The sequence below is a fragment of the Podarcis tiliguerta genome (genome assembly GCF_965153285.1).
Source record: "Podarcis tiliguerta genome assembly, chromosome: 6".
Classification (NCBI taxonomy): Eukaryota; Metazoa; Chordata; class Lepidosauria; order Squamata; family Lacertidae; genus Podarcis; species Podarcis tiliguerta.
In genome coordinates, this window is record NC_139539.1 from 39,827,537 (window position 1) to 39,846,915 (window position 19,379).

Here is a 19,379-nt window from a genome sequence, read left to right on the forward strand (position 1 = left end):
CACCAGCAGGGTTTGCTATGCTGCTGTCTCAGTGGCCACCCATGGGGAGCTCACAAGTAGGACCTGAGCTTGGCAGCCCTTTGCCCTCCTGCAGTTTCTGGCCAGAAGCACACTTTCTCTGTTGGAGGAGGTAGAACACAGCCATCAAGGCAGTAGCCACAGACAAAGAAAAACCTGGGAAGCTTAATGCAGAATATTTCGCTCTGTGCTTTGCTTCATCCCTTTCCCGCAGCAAAACAACACACCCTCTCGCTACAACCTGTGGAGAGAAGAGGGCTGTGATACCATGGTAATGGGCTCTGCATGCACAGCCCGGATTGGCAGCTCTCACCTATTTCTGGCTGAGTTCTTGGCGAGGAGGTGGAAGAGTCATCCCGGTCGGCTATCCGCGTTTCCAGTGCCAGCTCATCTGCAGGCAGTAGTGGGGGGCTGCCGCTTTGACACCAAGGCACCAGCCTCTCTTTGTAGAGCAGCAGGAAGACCGCAAAGGGGACTGGGAGCTGCAGAACAACAGGCAAAAAGAAAAGTCAGTTGTGCGTCTTCTAACAATTTTCAACCCCTAGGGTTGATTCCTGCCCTTCTCCACGGGAGGGGGCTGCTGTTGGCTCAGATTTTTTATTTATGCAGGGCACGTCTTAAAAGCTAGAGCTTGTAAACCTTTGCACCTCCAAATGCCACTGAGCTCCCGCCAGTCCCAGCTGGCATGGCCAATGGTCAGGAATGACTGGAGTTATTTCTCTGTTGTGTTTAGATATCACTTTTTCCCTCCAAGGAGGCTCAAGGTGATGTTCATGACTCTCCTCTCCCTGTTTTATCCTGTGAGGTAGGCGAGGCTGAGAGGCAGTGACTGGCCCAAGGCCACCCAGTGAGTTTCATCGCTGAGCAAGGACTTGAACCCAGGCCTCCCAGATCCAAGTCTGGCACTGGAGCTGCGATTCCAGCAACATTGCTTGTAGCTGGATTGATGAAATGTGGGCTATAAATCTTTAAAATCAACAGTTTTGTAACAATAACACCCCCACCCACTGCGTAAGAAGAGAGACAGAGAGAGAGAGAGAGAGAGAGAGAGAGAGAGAGAGAGAGAGGAAGGAAGGAAGGAAGGAAGGAAGGAAGGAAGGAAGGAAGGAAGGAAGGAAGGAAGGAAGGAAGGTTCCTTAGCCCTGTCCTGGAACATAACATTTCAGACATCTTCCGGAAAAACCTCCTCCCACAGCTCACCACCACTAAATGGCTCATTCCCTTTTTTAAAACCTAACTTTCCCTGTGAGTTATAAAGAATACACCCGTTTTCAGTTGATATTTTGACGTCCAGAATGCAGTGCCATTTCTTGCTCTGCCAGCAGATGGTAGGCGAGCAGCACAGATGCCCACAGCGTTTGCGTCCAACCCAAACTGCCTTGAGAAGCTACACATTTAGAAAGGAAGGGCTTACAAGCCACTGTGTCTCCTTGCCTCTCTCCCCACAAATCTGAACAGGCGTTCCCTAAGCTTTCACATGGGACAGTTCAGTCCTGCTTTACTGTAGAGATCGCTGTGTACTGTAATTCTGTGTTCAGGTACACAGAAGCAGCGCCCTCTGCTGTTCCTCTGAGGTTCCAAAACAGAACATATGAATTTAAAACTCTGAAATGTCACAGTGCTTACTTTTAGTTAATATCTGCTGGGGTGTATTCTTTCATGTGTGGGATGGTGGTGGGGTATGAAAGAAATAAATGAAGCCGTCTTCCTCCTCTCCCCACCAGACTGATGGCAGAAGCCAGGTCGTCTGTCATTAACAGCTGGTTTCGCATATATTGTTTTTGCTCTCCTCTGTGAATGAGCAGGAGCTGCAAGTGCACATTTCCTGGTTTTTGTTGGCTGGAGGTATTCTTTCAATGTATGGAGCATTTGCTCCCTCTTGATTCCCCCTCCTCAGCTGAATTCATTTAAGAGCCCTCCATTGTTCACAGAACAATAGGAACAAGAACAGCCAGTTCGGTCCCATGGAAGAAAAACGTTTTCCCCTAATAGTTAGAATCCTTCCGGAGGTCAGGAGCAGTTTGCGTTAATGGCCACGAAAATCAGAGCAGAATAAACAGACCTCACGCTGCCCTTTGGGAGAACAGCAGGCTAGACATGTATAAGGCCGGTATCCTGTATTTCCCCTACTGTCTCAGCCTTTACTTTGCCCTCTGCGAAATGGCAATAGTCACCTTGTTTGCAAATGCTGCAAAGGAGTTCTGGCTGGGGGAAAGCACTATCAAACATTTAAGTAGAATACAAAATATCCCTATTAATCATCTTGTGGGATCCCTGTGGATATAAATAAGATTTGGTCTCTGAATTGCACACAAGTTGTCGCAATCCTCCAGAATAAAATGAGGAAATCAATCTCAGGCTCCCAAGAATGGAAAACTCAAGACGAATGGAAGGATTGGATTTTAATGAACACAGAGAATTAAATATGTGAAGAGGAATCTCATCCAGAGTGTCACCTTTGTGAGCAAAGGTTGGAAGATTATCCCAGAATTGCCGTGATTTGCTTAACTGGGTCAGCACGTTAGTCCAGTTCAAAGGCAAGAAAATGGTAATTAGAATCTTTGCTACAGCTTTTCTTCTGCTAGCTCCTCTAAAAATAAACAAAACCAAATTAGAGAGAACACATGCAGCCCAGCCTTCAGATATTACAGTCCACAGATATCACACACACACAAACCCTACACGCACAACCGTCTCCTGCTTCTGTTTTAAGTGCTGGTGCAGTAAAGCTGAAATGATAATTTTTAAAGGTAGCATTCAGTAGCTTGTGATGCACCTCCAATGTCTGCTAATCTGTTGTCGGCCCAAGCTCCTTTTCTGCCTATAGAGCAGCAAACACTACTGGGAATCCGAGCCATATTAACTATGCTGAAATATCAGATGCTGCTCTTAGGGGGGAAAAGTGACCCCAATGGAACCTTCAGCACTACTGTCTGCTAGATCTGCATGGTTCATTTCGCAGCGGGCACCTGGCACAACTTTTGCCCATGCAAGCCACATTCTGAGCCCTGAAACTGCAACTGCCAGAATTCCTTGGGGTGAAAGTTTCTGCACACATCCCTGGAAAGTTCCCACTATCAGCCAACAGTCAGGACGCTGAAAACCCCACTCAGAACTTTGATCCTGATCCACAATTACAGTGAGCCCGCAACTTACCCAGAGGTTACATTCTGTGGATCGCGCCTAAAGCCCAAATTGTGTAGAGTCAAAATTCATTGGGTGCAATGGCAGCTCTGATTGCCAACGTCATTTCCCCCGGAACCCCAATCCTTTTAAATTCCTTTTTGCCATGCACGTAAAACTGAATGCACACGTTCAATGTGTGTAGGTTATGGGCTTACTGTACCAGAACTTCAGAAGTATCACCAAAGCTGCAGAATGCATTCTATGGTTGCCATATATCCTCCTTTTCCAGGAATTAAAACTTAAAGAGAAATTTGGGGCTATTGCTGGTGGAGCTATGAGAACAAATGAGATCTAAAGCCTGCATACCTGCACAGACAGCTTCTCTCAGAAGAGTGTGGGTACTTATCATGTATTTATTGAGAAATCAATATTTAGTCAAGAGGAGTTGTTGTTTGGTCCTGCTTTTCCATAAAACTATGCCCAAAGCAATTTTATAATGCAGAGGGCTGTGATTTATGTATTTATTTCATTTCCATCCTACCCTGCCTCCAAGAACACTGCACAGTGTTCTCTTCCCTTCTCAGTTTAGCCTCCAACAGACCTGCTTTGTAGTTTTGACTGATAGGCTCAAGATCTTCCTGCCCCCCCAGCCTCATTAACAAATGAAGATTTGAATATGGGTGTCATCTGGGATCAGGTGACTGAGCCTCTTGGGCTTGTCGATCAGAAGGTCGGCAGTTTGAATCCGTGTGATGGGGTGAGCTCCCTTTGCTCTGTCCCAGCTCCTGCCAACCTAGCAGTTTAAAAGCACACCAGTGCAAGTAGATAAATAGGTACCACTGTGGCATGAAGGTAAATGGCGTTTCCGTACACTCTGATTTCCATCATGGTGTCCCGTTGCGCCATAAGCAGTTTAGTCATGCTGGTCACATGACCTGGAAAGCTTTCTGCGGACAAACTCTGGCTCCTTTGGCCTGAAGCAAGATGAGCGCCGCAACCCCATAGTTGTCTTTGACTGAACCGCCCAGGGGTCCTTTACATCTAGTCCAGCATTTGAACTGTCACGCCACATGGCAGGATAAGGAGCACATGGCTTCAGCCAATTTCTACCCTGAACTCAAGGGGAAATGTGCAGGTGGCATTCTATCTCCCAGACAGTGGGAGCACCATTGCCTTCTGCAATAGTGGTGCTGGGGCAGCCATGTTGCAGGTGAGGAGAAACAATCCACAGATCAACCCAATTGGAAACACACAGGTGGAAGGATCAGTTTTGCAAATGCAATTTTTATTTTGCAAAGTTCCAAGTGCAAAAATGCAGCTTGCGAAGTTGAGCTCAGACTTGGTATGAAGGCATCCAAATGTTAAGAAAAAGCAACAAATGTTACTGAGCATGGGCAGAGTGCTTTCCTCTCCCCTCCTGAATAAGCACAACCCCCACTCAAAACATCTGGGGCAAGGGAGCTGTGCCTCCACTTGAGGGAGTGAAGCTTCCATGCAGGCAACTCTTTCCTTTTCTTTGTTAAAAAAAGGAAAATAAAATAGTATTGTGGCCTCTGAAAGACTTAACAGATTTATTGTAGCACAATCTCAGATGACAACTGAATACTATGCTTGGGTGAAATCCCTCTTCTAAGTCCATCCAAGTGTTTCACAGGCACAACGACCCCTTTTCAATATCTGCTTGTGTTTTTCACCTTTAAGAAAAGGGGGGGGGGGGAGGAGGCTGAATGGTGCTGATGAGCTTGTTTGGCTTCCACAGCTGGGTTCATCTGCCAAGATACACACAGGCAGGGCCAAGGCATTTTATTACAGGATCTCACAACTCGGCATGCTTGCTTTGGGGTAATATACTAGACCTCCTGGTACACTGTTTAATGCGAGGCCTTGGCACAGGCCTCACCAGCCTAAACAAACAGCAAAATCATTTCATGGCTAAATGCTCTGCCCACAATGCGAAGCAAAACCCAGCCAGTGCATTGATGGAAAAGGTCACGGAAAAGGTGGCTCTACCTATCATATGTCTTTGCGACAGAGAATGCTCATCTAAGAGGTTTTGCTATCCTGTGGATGCAGTGGGTTAGCTTATGAATTCACATTCGGTATGCCGTATAACAAGTATTTATTGTTATTGCTGGCATATGGTCCAAACAACTAGTTTGATCTGATCTGAAAAGTATAACAGTATTTAAGTAAGTAGGTCTTTGCCTCTAACAAAACTAGCAGTTTCACACTTGGGTGACTTTGCTCTTCTGAACATCTCACATATCTGCCGCTAGGAGTAAATCACACACCAAAATTTTAAAAACACTAATGGTGTTCAGCCATGCACATTGGACACGATAAACACACACACACACACACACACAGATCTAAGGGTGCCTTGAACTGGGTAGTTTTCAGGTGATCATCAGGGGCTGAGTGATGCAACTTCAGTTGCCAGCTTTTTCTTCTGACCCTGCTCCTGTGCTATTTACAGCAGTCTGTCACGGAAAATTTGGCAAGTGAACCTTTTCCTACAGCCAGCTCCGGAATATCTTCATTTGATAAATCTCTGCATATCAAACAACTATTAGAGGAAAGGAGAAGCCAGGGATTGAACCTGGGACCTTCTGCATGCAAGGCAGATGCTCTCACACTGAACTGGTCCTCTCCCATTATATCCCTTGACCCATCACCCATTTGTTTTTATTTAGTGCTCTACGTCCAGGCTTGCTCATGAACAAGCTTGCTGCTAGTACAGTCATACCTCGGGTTACAGCCGCTTCAGGTTGCATTTTTTTCGGGTTACGGACCGCCGAAACCCAGAAGTACTGGAACAGGTTACTTCCAGGTTTCGGCGGTTGCGCCTGCGCAGAAATGCTAAATTGCGCTGTGCGCATGCGCAGAAGCACAGAATCACAACCTGCGCAGAAACGGGTTGCGAACGTGCATCCCGTACAGATCACGTTCACAACCCAAGCGTCCACTGTATAAAACAGTACAAATCTTGCCTCGTTTGTCTACTGTAAGCAGAAGACTAGCACCCCCACCCTCCTTTGTACCTCCTGCCCTCTGTCCCAATTCTAAAAGAGTCATGATCCCATTTCAAGGTGCCTCTACCAATATGTGGGCATATTTTTCAGCACAATGCACCCAGTTTATTAGCGTGTTTGGCCTTCAGGAAAATAGCCCAGATATAGTATATCCCCATAAGAAGTGAGGTTATAGATATAGATGCAGTCCTACCTTGGAAGTTGAACGGAATCGATTCCGGAAGTCCGTTCGACTTCCAAAACATTCGAACACCAAATCGCAGCTTCTGATTGGCTGCAGGAAGCTCCTGTAGCCGATCAGAAGCCGCAGAAGTCCCATCAGACCTTTGGGTTCCAAAAGAACATTCGCAAACTGGAACAGGTTTGTGGCATTCAGGAGCAAAAATGTCCGAGTTCCAAGGTATGACTGTATAAACTTCTGAGTTCCCCAAACACAGAGATTTCTATGGACTATCATCCCAGTTTTTAAAAAGTCCCTTGTTTTCTTCATTACTTCATTACCAACATATGGCCATATCCATTGCTTCAACAAACAAAAGCCTTTGGGACAAGGGTCCATTTTTAGAAAGGCCCCCAAAGACTCGCCTTGAATTGCACATCAGCCGGCACAGAGGAGGACTTGCCTGTTCACGCAACACATTGAGATGAGCCCAGTTGCTCTTTTTGCTGTCACCTGCTGCATTCACCTCCAGGTTCTATTACTCAACAGATTGGTGTAACAGGAAGCAAAACGTAACCATTTTCAGCAGAGCTGTCAAGTGTTTCCGTGCTCAGGTGCCAACTATGACAAAGTCTCTGAGTTCATGGGGCGGGAGGTTCTCCCTTTAGCCAGGGCCTGTTTTAAGAGTGCTGCAACTGCTCGTTTCTATAACCAGGGGAGAGGGTTCATGAACTTACACACAAACCTTGCCCAAAACCAGCACTCAGGAAATTTAAGAATGACTGTGGACCTTTAAGAGTACCACTGCTGAAATTTTAAGAACCCACTTATCAGATACAACTGCTCTGTCTCAAAAGCTGCTGTGCAAAGGCTCTGCTAGATGCAGGAGCTATCCAATGCAATATTGTCTTCCCTGAGCAATGGTATTCAGTAGTTCCTGTGTCTTGAGCCTAACCGGACCTTGCAACCATCATCTGAGGCTCTTCTTCACGTGCCTCCTCCACAAAGGGCGGCAATATGAGGACAGGCCTTTTCTGGGGTGGCTTCCTGCTTGTGGGATGCTGTCCCCAGGCAGGCTCACCTGGCACCTTCGTTACATATCTTTAGGTGTCAGGCAAAAACGTTCCTCTACAACCAGGCCATGGGCTAATTAAGCAATCAGTGGCCTTCTAAACTGTTTTTGTTTGTCACTATCTTACATATTTTTATGTTTTATATATTGTAAACTGCCCTGCTAAAGAGAAACTACATAATTCACATCATTTTAATAAACTCCATGTAATATGTTGACTGTTGATGCCCATTTTTCACCTGTTCTTTCCTCTGTGACCAGAGATTTTGCACTTTTTACTGAACCTGGTTATAGTGCTTCTGTTGCATTTTGCAGAATCTCAGGCTGGAGTTTTTCACCAGCCTCCTCTTTAGGCAGAGAACATTCATGTCCTCCTTATCCAACCAGCCCCATATGTTTAGCTTGACTACATCAGATCTGGCATACAAGCAGGTGGTTCTAATATTTCACAGGCAAGGCAGAAAATAGAAGTTTCAACGCCCACCCAAGGGCTAGAAATCCTTGCAGAGGCTGCGAAGTGTTAAAAAATTATGCAAGCATATTGTATGGGATATCTTTAAAAAGATGAGGCTTATGATATCAGGAGGAAATAAATATAACCAACTGTCCCTTTAGCAACAGAACTTATGGAGATGCTACCCAGAAAAAAATACTTCAGCTGCTGAAGTTCAGTCATAATTTGGTACCAAAATGCTGCTTTAGAATACCTCCAAAATGTATTCAGAATACATTTCTGATGTATTCAGAAACATATTCTGAATGTATTTGGGGGACGGGGCTGACACTAATTACCTAATAATGCAATATTGTTATGGCTACTAGCCAGAGATTGCTGGCTCTCCGCCCAGAACAGTTGGCTCCTGCAAGTGAATGGTCAAAAGACAGTCAGAAATCTGGGTTGAATGAGACACCTACCAGGTCTTGGAGAAAGAGACTTCACCTGCCCCCATCCTGGCTAAGAGAAAAGGGAAGAAGTGTGTCTGCACACAAACAGATATCAGTTTGCAAGAGAAACTGGGTGTGTGTGAGCGCGCACATGGAGAATGTTATGTACTGAGTTGAATAGGATCCAAACTGCAGCAGTCTGGTTGGTCCTAGAACAATAGGATCCAAATTGCAGCGGTCTGATTGGTCCTAGAACAATAGGATTCAGAATGCAGCAGTCTGATTGGTCCTAGAACAATGCAGCAGTATGATTGGTTAGCAGGAACCACCCAATCATGCTCCAGATATAAGTGAATCCACAACCTGATTGGCTTACAGTAGAATTCCAGAATTAGCCAATCATGTGCAGCCCATTGTGTAAATAATGTATATAAAGCAGATACTTTGAGGGGACATTCATTCATTCCTCCTCACCACTATGAGCTGAATAAAGAGCATGAAATCACTTTGCGACTCTGAGTATATTTCAGAGAAGAAAATGAACTACAAGTTCACTAAAGCTGGGATATAGGGCAGACATGGGGAACCTGTGGCCCTCCAGACACTGTTGGACTCAAAGTCCCACCAGCCCCAGCTGCTATGGACAATGGCCAGAGATGATGGGAGTTGTAGTTTGGCAACAGCTGGAACCCCATTTTTGATTTAGGGAGTCTCACCCTGAAGATGTGATGTGGGCCAGCAGATCAGCTGCCTCATAGGAACACCCGCTGTTTGTAATTTTTGCTCTAGGTAAAACTATAGAGGCAAAGACACCTGGTGTCTTCAGATGCTCTTTCATCCAAACCAGGCAGCCCTGTCCCTGGATCTTCTCAGCAGTCAAGGAAACGGGAAGTGCGCAATAACCCAAGGACACACATAAGCAGAAGGCACAGTTAATCTGCATCTTACCAGCAAACATGCTGGTGAACACTGCACAAATCAATGATGTAAGAAAACAAAGCCTTTCGCTAAATGTGAACTCTTGTCCTGTTTGCTTAGTTTACACCTATATTTTCTCAGTAACGTGGCAGTAATATTTCTGAATCTCACCCTGCTTCTCACAGAGCTCGAATAACTGGTTTAGTTCATAACTAACTGCAAAGCACAGGGAATGAGGCTAGAGAGAAGAGAGATAGGGAGAAGAGATAGAGAGAGGGATGAAGAGAAGAGAAGAGAAGAGAGAGCCTGTGCTTGAACTTGACACTCAAAAACCAGCAAAACCTTAATAACAGAGATGCTTTAAAAAGCATTTCCATTTCCTTAAATATTCCCCTTTGTCTCCCAAGTCTTTCCTACCTCTCATCATGAACCAAGCATAGTGAGTATTACCATCTTGGAAACCAAGAGGCATGTGTGACAGCTGTAACGTGCATAATGCTCACAGTGGAGGCTGTACCATACAAGACAATATTCAAGATGGAGGCGTTCCTACCACCCAGCTTAGCCAGGCTGCACTAAGCACATTTGCTGAGACTCAATGATGCAGAGCCACACCATACATTTAAAGTACACCTAACATACATGTAAAGCACATGACTTGCCCCAAAAGATCCTGGGAACCGTAATTTGTTTAGGGTACTAGGATCTGTTGCTGTGTGAGGGGAAAACTCTTAATTCCCCAGATTCTTTGGGGGAAATCACATGTTTTTAACTTGCATACAGGGTGGCTCTGCCTGCAGTACCAAATTTTCCCGGAGAAGGGAACTTGTGAGAATCCCTACTTTTACAGAGACAGTGAAAACCTTCCACTTCTCCATTTGATTCCCAGACAAAAGCTTGCCACACTTACGGCTTGTGAGGAATCTCGGCAGGAGTTTGGTGAACAGGGCTGTAGTGCCCCCTCTCTAGAGCATTTGCCCCCAAAGTTGGCTGAACTACAGATCCCACCATTCCTGACCATGGGCCATGCTGGCTGGGGTTGACAGGAGATGGCGTTCAACACAGTCTGGAGGCTACAGCAGGATGGGGAAGACTGCACTCGAGTTTCACGTCAACTGCTTTTGCACATGCATGTATGTGCAGATCATTCACACCCCAACAGAAACACAACCATACGTCCAAAGCAACACAGGCCGCTTTGATTCATGCTAACCAGCAGGAAGACTGGAAGCTACTCACAGGCAGTTGAAAAAGCAGGAAGAAAAGCGGAAAAGCAACAATGCCCCTGATATCAGTATGCCCAAAGCCTTCTATATGCTAAGGGGGGTGATTGCCTGTGTTTCCTTTGGTATATGTACACAATAAATCATACCATAGGTTTGTCATGCTCATTTTGTCCTAGAGACCTTCATAACAAGGGTCAACTTTCCCAGGAGGGTGATTTGCCATGCCTGTCTGTGCAACCTGTCTAAATAAATTCCTTCTAGTGTTTTCCAGGCCAAGGTTATCACTGCCTGTGCTGCCACTCAAAAGTGGTTGATCAGTTCTTTGCTCTTTGGACCTCCATTAGCCACTGAAATGAAGTCAGAAATGCTAATGGGGGCAACGTAGCTGTGTGTTGCTTGGTAATAGGTGGATATTAGCCGAGTATTGACTATATTGTGTTTGTGGTTTTAAAAATATTGATCTTAATAAGCTTGTATTTCAGATGGCTGTAAACCACCTTGATATTTTTGAATGAAAGGTGGTATCAAAGTGGTTTTTAATTGATCATAATACAAAAAATATAAAATATTAAAGCCCAAAGATTTGCAGAAGTATAATTTTTTTAAAAAAGAAATAAACCTGGTGTGGACTTTCAAAATGGCCCAATGAGAACTGAACAAGCCCAGAGGCCTGAGAATGCTGACTGGCTGCATGGGGTGTGTGGGTAGATGTGGGAAAGGATAATGGAAAGAACGACGAATGATGGAACACAGTGGCTGAAATCCTGGACAGCAGCATCCCACACTGCCACATTCTGTTGCAGTTACCATTTCTTTCAATACTATTTCACTTTAATGAGAGAACAATGAAGGCAGGGAGACAGAAGAGCTGATTTGGTGCCAACATAAAACCAAAAACGGTTTTAGACGTGCAAAGTGGAATCAAGTTACTTTCCCTGACACACCGCCTTATGCGGGCTCCTCTGAAGAAGCCAGCCAAGAGACACATCCCGCCCCCCCCCCCCACTGCCCTGCTGGTCAAATTACTTTAAGCGCTGGGCTGGAACGATCAGCCAGGAGGAGGGTGTCACTACTTACGTTGATCAAAGCCATAATCCAGAAGGCGTAAGACACCCGCGTCACCACCAGCCCTTTTGTTGGCAGGTCGTAGTGTGACAAGTTTCCAGGATGATGGGGGACGAGTGACTTCCGGATGTGAGGGAGGTTGCTGCTGCCAGTGGCTGTGCTGTTTGTCAGGATGCAGTTGGTGTCCGAGAGAAAAGGGTCGGCTATCAGAGGGCTCAGCAGGGCACCAAAGCCCACAAAGAAATGAAGGGCCTACACAAAGGAATGAGAAAATATCCTTATGATGTCCAGCAACAAGGCACACACAGCACCTCTGACAGCACATTAGAACCCTTAACAGTAAGAACCCTCAAGTAAGAACCCTCTAGCATCCTTCCTGGGACAAGCCTTCTCCCATCACCACTGGTGCATTATCTCCAAAAAACTCCCAACATGCAACTTTTAACGGCACACAAATCCTTTGTGGGTTAGAACGTGTTATTTCATCAGGTCTGCAAAGGATTTTATATGTGATCCTCAGCAACTGAAGCGCTCTTGCTGCTGTGATACAAGTGACTGGCGTATTGTGCGTCTATCAGGTGCAGACATATGATGTGCTGCAAACAGTCTGAACTAGGACTTCAGCTAGCACAATTAAGACGGCGTCACTGCTGCAATAGTATTGGGTGAGTGTGAAGGGAGCCAGCTTTGCACCACAGGGTTACTTCTTCGCATGCTTTTTTGCTGGGGGGACGCATACCCCTAAACATTTTGTGGATCTAAGTTTGACCTCATTGAGGGGCAGTATTTCAATATGAGTAGGAAAATGAGAGTACCCCTAGGCATTTTTTAAGAAAAAAAGCGCTGCTTCTTCCACTTCGAGTCCATGTCAAAGCACCTGGATGGGGACATTGGCTGTGCAGAGATGCCCCAAGACACACAAAATTGGCAATACCTACACAGACCAGCTTCTGTGCAGCTATTCAGTGTTACCATGAACTCTTCCAAAACAGAATTGAGTAGTTATATCTGAACCTGCTTATTTAGAGTGAGATTATTAATGGTGCAAATAACTTCAGGAAGACACTGGTGATGCAAGTGTGGCTACACCACCATCTTCTGTGCACAGGACGTTGTGCATGTGTGAGGTAATGGGATGTGCTTACAGAGGGCATTCCGTTCCTGTGTTCTCAAAAGACATATGCGCTGGTGATCTTCACTGTCTATGTGAAAGATGGGCAGAACATGGAGGCAGCACAGCAATGAAGGAACAATCCAAGCAACTAAGGAACACTCTGTGGGTTAGATTCTGATGCTAAATTGCACCTTCTTTTGGAAAGTGATGCCTGGAAACTGTTTCCAGTTTCACAATTAAATGTTAAGCTGAAAGCAGGAGAGGTTCTGTCCTGATGTGACTCAACGATTCTAGCTGTAAAATAGGGATAGCATTCAACCTTACAAAATACAGTGTGTGTGGACAGAGAGGAACAAGGATTTGGGACACAAGGACAGATCAAAGGTCCACAAATGCACCTGCCATTGGTGACTGCAGATTGTTCTGGCCACTAGTCCTGAATTAGGGAGAGTCCTACCGTTCTGCCAAGTTTAAAGACAGGGTAGGGACTTTTCTTCTGGCTGCATTGATTCCAGAGCCACCCAAGAAAGCAGCAAGACTGGCCAGTTTTTCCAAGTGCCTCTGGTGTTCAGGAAAACAGAAACATACCCTTCACCCTCCTCTTCTGCTAAAAAATGGCAGCGCTGGCAGGAGTTCCTCACTAATGGTCACATTCAGTGTGACAAATCAGAGGAGATGGCCAACTCCTTCCTTGGTGGGAGGGCGCAAGGATACCAGGCCAGCCAACATGTGTGGGTCCCTAACAAGGGCTCAAGATGGGAAAAAAATCTCCAAGCATCTAAAGAGAGTTAAAAAGGGGGGCCAGCCACCCCCTGTTACTTGTCTAACCTGCAGGAAGACAGCAGAGTCCTTCTGATAAATCTTCACCAGCTGCATATTGGAGAGGGTGTCGATGCAGCCCATGGCCAGGCCAGCCACGGCCATGACCACTGCAAGCACCACCACATTGTGGCAGACTGGGATGATGGCAAAAACCACAGAGATCGCAAGTGATGACACAAAGAGGGCGAACAGAGACTGAGCCAACCTGGACCAAAAAGAGAGAGAGAGAGAAAAAGCAGTTTCGTTATTTAAAATATAGACATCCCACCACCCAACTGTAGCCTTTGAGGCATTGTGCATCAAAAGAAAAACTATATCGCACACACATATATTATAACAGGACTAAACAGAAATGTACAGTTTTCTGCAGATTAAAAACAGCAGCAGAGTTGAGCACTTGGTCCTCCGGTACAACAAGATGTTTACATGGTACCTGAAAACAATCAGTGTAGGAATCAGAGTAATGTATAAAGGAGACACAGCTGAGGCACCACCACAGAGACGGCCCCGTCTCTGGTTGCCACTACTTTACCTCCAAAAGTAAAGGTGGGTTTCCATTTTTTTTAAAAAAACAACAACCACCCAGGGGTGGGGAACCTGCAGTCCAGCAATACCCAGAGGGCCACAGCTTCCGTTATCCTGGACCCTTGGCCATTCTGGCTAGAGATGTTGGGAGATGGAGTCCAACAACATCTGGAGTTCACCAGGTTTACCATCCCAATCTTAAAAATACTGGTAATGTTAATATGGGACCAGACATACTGCCTCCTATTTCTACCAATCTACACAGTAGCAGCTGTATTTGGGACCAATCGAAGTTACTAAACTTTCACAAGCACTTCCTCATATAGTGCATTACTGTAGTCACACCTGAATGCTAACAGAATATGAGTCACAGCCATAAACCAATTTAAGAGAAACTCAATAAAAAGAATTTTAAAAAATAAAATAAACCAATCAACATTGTCTAGAGGTGCTTTAAGCTACGAATGACATGTGAGTGTTCGCAGGGCTGGAACTAATAGTACCAAGTTTTATTCTTTAGGGCAGCCTTGGGACTTGACACCTTCCAGCTGTCTTAGACTATATCTGCCATTGACAGCTGTGCTGGCTGGAGCAAATGGGAGCTGTGGTCCAAAAGGAGGGTTGATGAAGGCTGCTTTGGGGGCAGTGCAACCCAGCCTAGAACAAGCTGTATCCCAAGTCTTTGACCAACTGTACCACCAGCCAATAGGATGACCCAGTTTACTGGCACCCCATTGAGCCCATTACTGATTTCAGCCACCTTTTCAACACCTCACCTGTATTTGATATAAAAAAGGAACAGAACTGTCCACCCCCACTATACTGATGACACCTAACTCAAAATCCTCAAATAACCTCCCTCAGAGCTTTTCAAATACCCACGATATGGCTCTGCCCTTAGACTAGAACCATGTTCAAATCTCACATGGAAATTTTAGCTTGGCCTTAAAGCTCAACTGGGGTATCTTTTGGGCAAATCAGTATTTCCGCCTAACCTACTGGAAGGACAGCAATGTATATTTGCCTAAGCTCCTTCAAGGAAGAGTGGGATAAAATCTTTAAAAAATAAAAATAGAAAACAACTTCAAGTCAAGTGCCTTTAGGTAAAATAAAGGAAGCCTTGTTGTGTTCTATGGTTTTGTGTTACAGAGGTGAGACGATAATCTTGCTAACCTCATAAAAGGCTATAATCAGTTAGCAAAATGCAGAAAAACCAGGAAGGACAGCTATAAGAGGCATCAATAAAACTGGATAGCAGCTGGTGGAGTGGGTGCATTTTGACTGTAACACTTGTAGAATCTAGTGATTCAAGACATGCAATTAATTCTGCATAGAGAACCAGGCCAAACCATCCTTTTTTTGAAAAGAATAAGTTTGAATGTGACTGCAATCCCAATCCCACTTGCCTAGGAGTAAGACCCACTGAATTCAGTATGATTTGCTTCTATGTAGATGAGGTTAGAATTGCAGCCAATGTCTAGAAGAGGGGGACGGACGGACTTGTTAAAGCTAACATAATAGCAGCTTTCAACAGGAAAAAAAATGTCTTCCTATGTTTGTTACAGTAATCCCACAATTCATGCACATTTAACTTGTGCTTTCAGCTTTACGTACTTGGCTAAATAAATAAATAAATAAATAAATAAAAAGGGGGTGGAAATTTGGGGAAAATACTTTTGTAATCCCACCCCCTATTAAACCCAGTGTGTTTTCACTATACACGATTTTGGCTTTAGGTGCGACCTCCAAAACGTGACCCCCATGTAAGTTGCCTGATTGCAAAAGAGGCTCCATTAAATAAACTGGCCTCACATTCTGAATTATACAATTGTCACTTGAATAAAGAAAAAAGCCTAAATATACTCAGGCTGCCACATACACTGCAGGAAGAACTGCATTTAGAATGGGGGGGGGGGGCAGACCCTGTCTCTGGATCTGCCCAGCAGCCATGCATCAGGCATGAACGCTTGTGTAGATCTCTATTCACTTGGGCTTTCCAATGCGGCCTCTTATCCTGAAAGCAGTGCTACAACCTTCCTAACTAGTAGGCATGATGGAGAAAATAATAATTTTGTAAAACTGTATCATTTTAAAGATTCCTTTTTCTTTTGAGCCTGTGGTCTAGCTAAATTGGAAAGGCTCGTGCCTAACTTTTACTGTGCAGAACCAACTAATTGCTTTCCAGTACAGTACTGTTATGTGATGCCTCTTGTATCTGGAACGCTGAAAGAATAGACTGATGGAATGCATAAAACACCGTATGCATTAAGAGAAAATCGGCTAGGTGTGGCAATTTTGCTTCATCTTGCATTGTTTTGTAGACGGATGAAAGAGGGTGCTGGGAAACATTTAATGAACAGGAAAATTACTCAAAGTCTTAATTAAGAAAGACATGGAAAAATGATTATATGTAAACACAAGATACTCTGAGGAGAGCTGATCTGAACAGAGGCATATCTAGGGCCCCTTGAGTCCTTGGCAAGGAGCTGCAATGGCAGCTCCCCATTACTTTACCCACCAGCCACCAGCCGAGAAAGCCCCACACAAGAGCTACATGCAGGGAGAGAGGGAGGGAGGCAGGCAGGGCCTAGTTGGGTCCCCAGGAAGGGGGGACTTCGAGGGCTGTGCACACACACACAAAATGTTCAGAGGGATTCTGCTCCGCCCTCTGGCTCCTCATGACATCACACACGTGACGTCAGTATGTCCTGTGACATCACACGCGTGGTGCCAAGACGTCACGTTGGGCCCCCTCAATCATCCGGAGAAGATGGCGCCTTTACCTATAAATATAACAATGAATAAATCACAATGAAGGAAAGAGCAATGCTGACAACAACCCAGACTGGCGCTTCCTGTTCCAGCTCCCTCCTGCAAGCAGAACACCTCACACTACGGCCAAGGAGCTGATCAGCCCACTGCTAAAGAGGAAGCTGCTGAAGACTGAAAACAGGCAGGCAATAAGATACCAGGCAGCGAAAGGCTGGGAGAAGCAAAATCAGTGTGGAGTCAGGGAGCAGAAGCAGCCGCATATAAATCTCCCTTAGACAGGAAGAGTGATGTCTACATTCTCAGTGGCTTCTAGGGCACACTGCTGCTTTGAACAGGGACATGCATCTGTCAGGTCAACGTTCGGCTTCTGCTAGACCTGGGAAGGAGCAGGAAGTGAGAGGCAGCAGATGGGAGGAATTCTGCTCAGCATCCCTCTGGCGCAACTGAGCCAGACATCACTCACACTCTAAAGCCTACCTTTGTAATGTTAGGGATGAGAAGCTTTAAAAGAACAATGGAAGGTGAAATTCTTAACGGTTCTTTTTAGCAGCAGTTCTGCAAGTGCACTATAGGAGCTCAGAATGACTTGGGACAAAATCTAATGCTTAAGGGTTGCATAAGCTTGGGCCCTCCCTGAGATCATTTGCAGGAGCATCTCTGGCTGTGCCCATCTCCTCTGCCCTGTGTTGGTGAGGCTCATTGATATGAACATAAAATAGAGCCTCCAGTATCATTGACCCAGTCTTATGGAACGCTCTACCGATAGAGATTCACTAGGCATCTTTTAATATGAAATTTTAAGTGTTTGTTGAAAACTTTACACTGCCAGGGCTTATGTGGACAAGCCTCTTTTTCACAGCTAGATGGTGATCTGCAATTCTGGTTGTTTTCACATGGGGTTGTGAGTGTGTGTTTATTCATTTATTTGAGGTATTTATATAACGCTTCTCAGGTTGACATAAAAAAGCAGTTTACATAAGCTTATTGCAGCAATAAGCAACACTTCTTTTTTTGAAAGTTACAATAAAATGGAAAAGAAACTTCTTTGTTTAGAAGAAACTGGCTGCTTCTTTCTGTGTCACTCAGGGCAGGATAGATCTCCAGGAGCCTGTGTAGTGGCAGCTAGGGAAGGGAGGGGCCAGCTTCAATGGGTGGTGGGTGGCCGCAATGCCTCAAGCATTGTGCGTTGGCCGTCAGATGTAGGGAGCACATCTGTGTAGCTGCAGATACATTTCGGAGAATGGTTGGGTGGGTTTGTTTTTTTATGAGGCTTCCCTTGAGCACAGGTCAAATTTCAAAGGGGCAACAATTCACACATATCTATATTTATATACAGAGAGAGAGGATTGCGGGGGGGGGGGGCAGCAAGGAGAATATGTATGTTTTTGTGACCACACACACACACACACACATGGTGTGGAGTACCATCACTTTTTTTCCTGCTGCCTGCAGTAGCCATTTTGTGCCAGAACCCATGCCACTTTAATCAAGATGGGTAATAGCACCTCATTTTTAAAAAATAAAAAGCTCTCTCTCTATGTGTATGAAATTGCAGTAGAATTAGAAATGCAGTAGAATAAAGAAATAAGGGCTACAGCTCCCACACTGGATAGGAAATGCAATTCACACTTAAAAGCCTGTTCATCTATTTAGTTATGGCCACATTGTGTGCCTGCAATCCCATACAAGGACTGCACGCTAGGTCCAATGCAGCTAGCAGATTGCAGTAGCTCTTCCTCCAGCTGCTGGGATCATGATACCAGAGGGAGACATCTTTCCACTTTCTCCCATTGAAGTCAGTCAAACCGTGGTCCCCATGCCTTTGGAATGCCCTGACACCTGGAGGCCAGCAGACCTACTCAAAAGCTCTGAAGGGACACCTGATGTTCTTGGCCTTCCCCACGAAGACCAATTGAGCCATGATTGGTTTTAGTTGCATTTTGTTACCAAATGTTATTTGATATTGAACGTTTGTGTTTCTGGATGATTTTATTGTCTATGGTTGCCTTTATTATGGTTGCATTGTGGTATGTTTCCAGGGCTTTTTCGGCTATGGCTCCGATCTGGTGGAACGCTCTGTCACAAGAGACTAGGGCCCTGCAGGACTTGACATCTTTCCACAGGGCCTGCAAGACAGAGCTGCTCCACCAGGCCTTTGGCCAGGGCACAGCCTGACTCCCTCCTTTGGCAATCTTCGCGGAGCTCTGGCCCAATGGTTGCCATTGGTTTGATTTGAATTAATTTTATAATGAATGATTTTAGAGTGTTGTGTTGTGTTGTACTGTTGTACTGTTTTATTGTTGTTAGCCGCCCTGAGCCAGGCTTCGGCTGGGGAGGGCGGGATATAAATTATTATTATTCCATCCTGTAAACTGTATTTAAGCATTTTACACAAATAAATAAATTAATATTGGGCCTAATTATAAATTTGATGCAAGTGATGAATCAGCAAACTGGGCCAGTTTACTCACAACACTTGAGATGAACCTAGTAAAACAAAACAAAAAACAAAAAAACCCCAACCCACTCTGAAATAGCAAATGTCCTCAAGACTTCTCCAAATGCAACAGATTTCCTACATAGGAAAGACTTGCTGTGTTTGCAGCTACATGGATGTACTCCACACATGCAATTTCTTACAAAG

General features: G+C 45.1%; 1 protein-coding gene across 2 annotated transcripts in view; it reads right to left on the reverse strand.

The window, feature by feature from the left end:
- MFSD4A (major facilitator superfamily domain containing 4A) overlaps positions 1–19,379 on the reverse strand; it is a 46,540-nt gene that overhangs the window by 15,335 nt on the left and 11,826 nt on the right. For both annotated transcript variants that reach the window (XM_083444486.1, XM_083444485.1), the window contains exons 2-4: positions 13,445–13,643; positions 11,515–11,754; positions 332–500 (exon numbers count right to left, since the gene is read on the reverse strand). In XM_083444486.1, the coding sequence (XP_083300612.1) occupies positions 332–500; positions 11,515–11,754; positions 13,445–13,643 (608 nt within the window). The remainder of the gene's footprint in view (positions 1–331; positions 501–11,514; positions 11,755–13,444; positions 13,644–19,379) is intronic.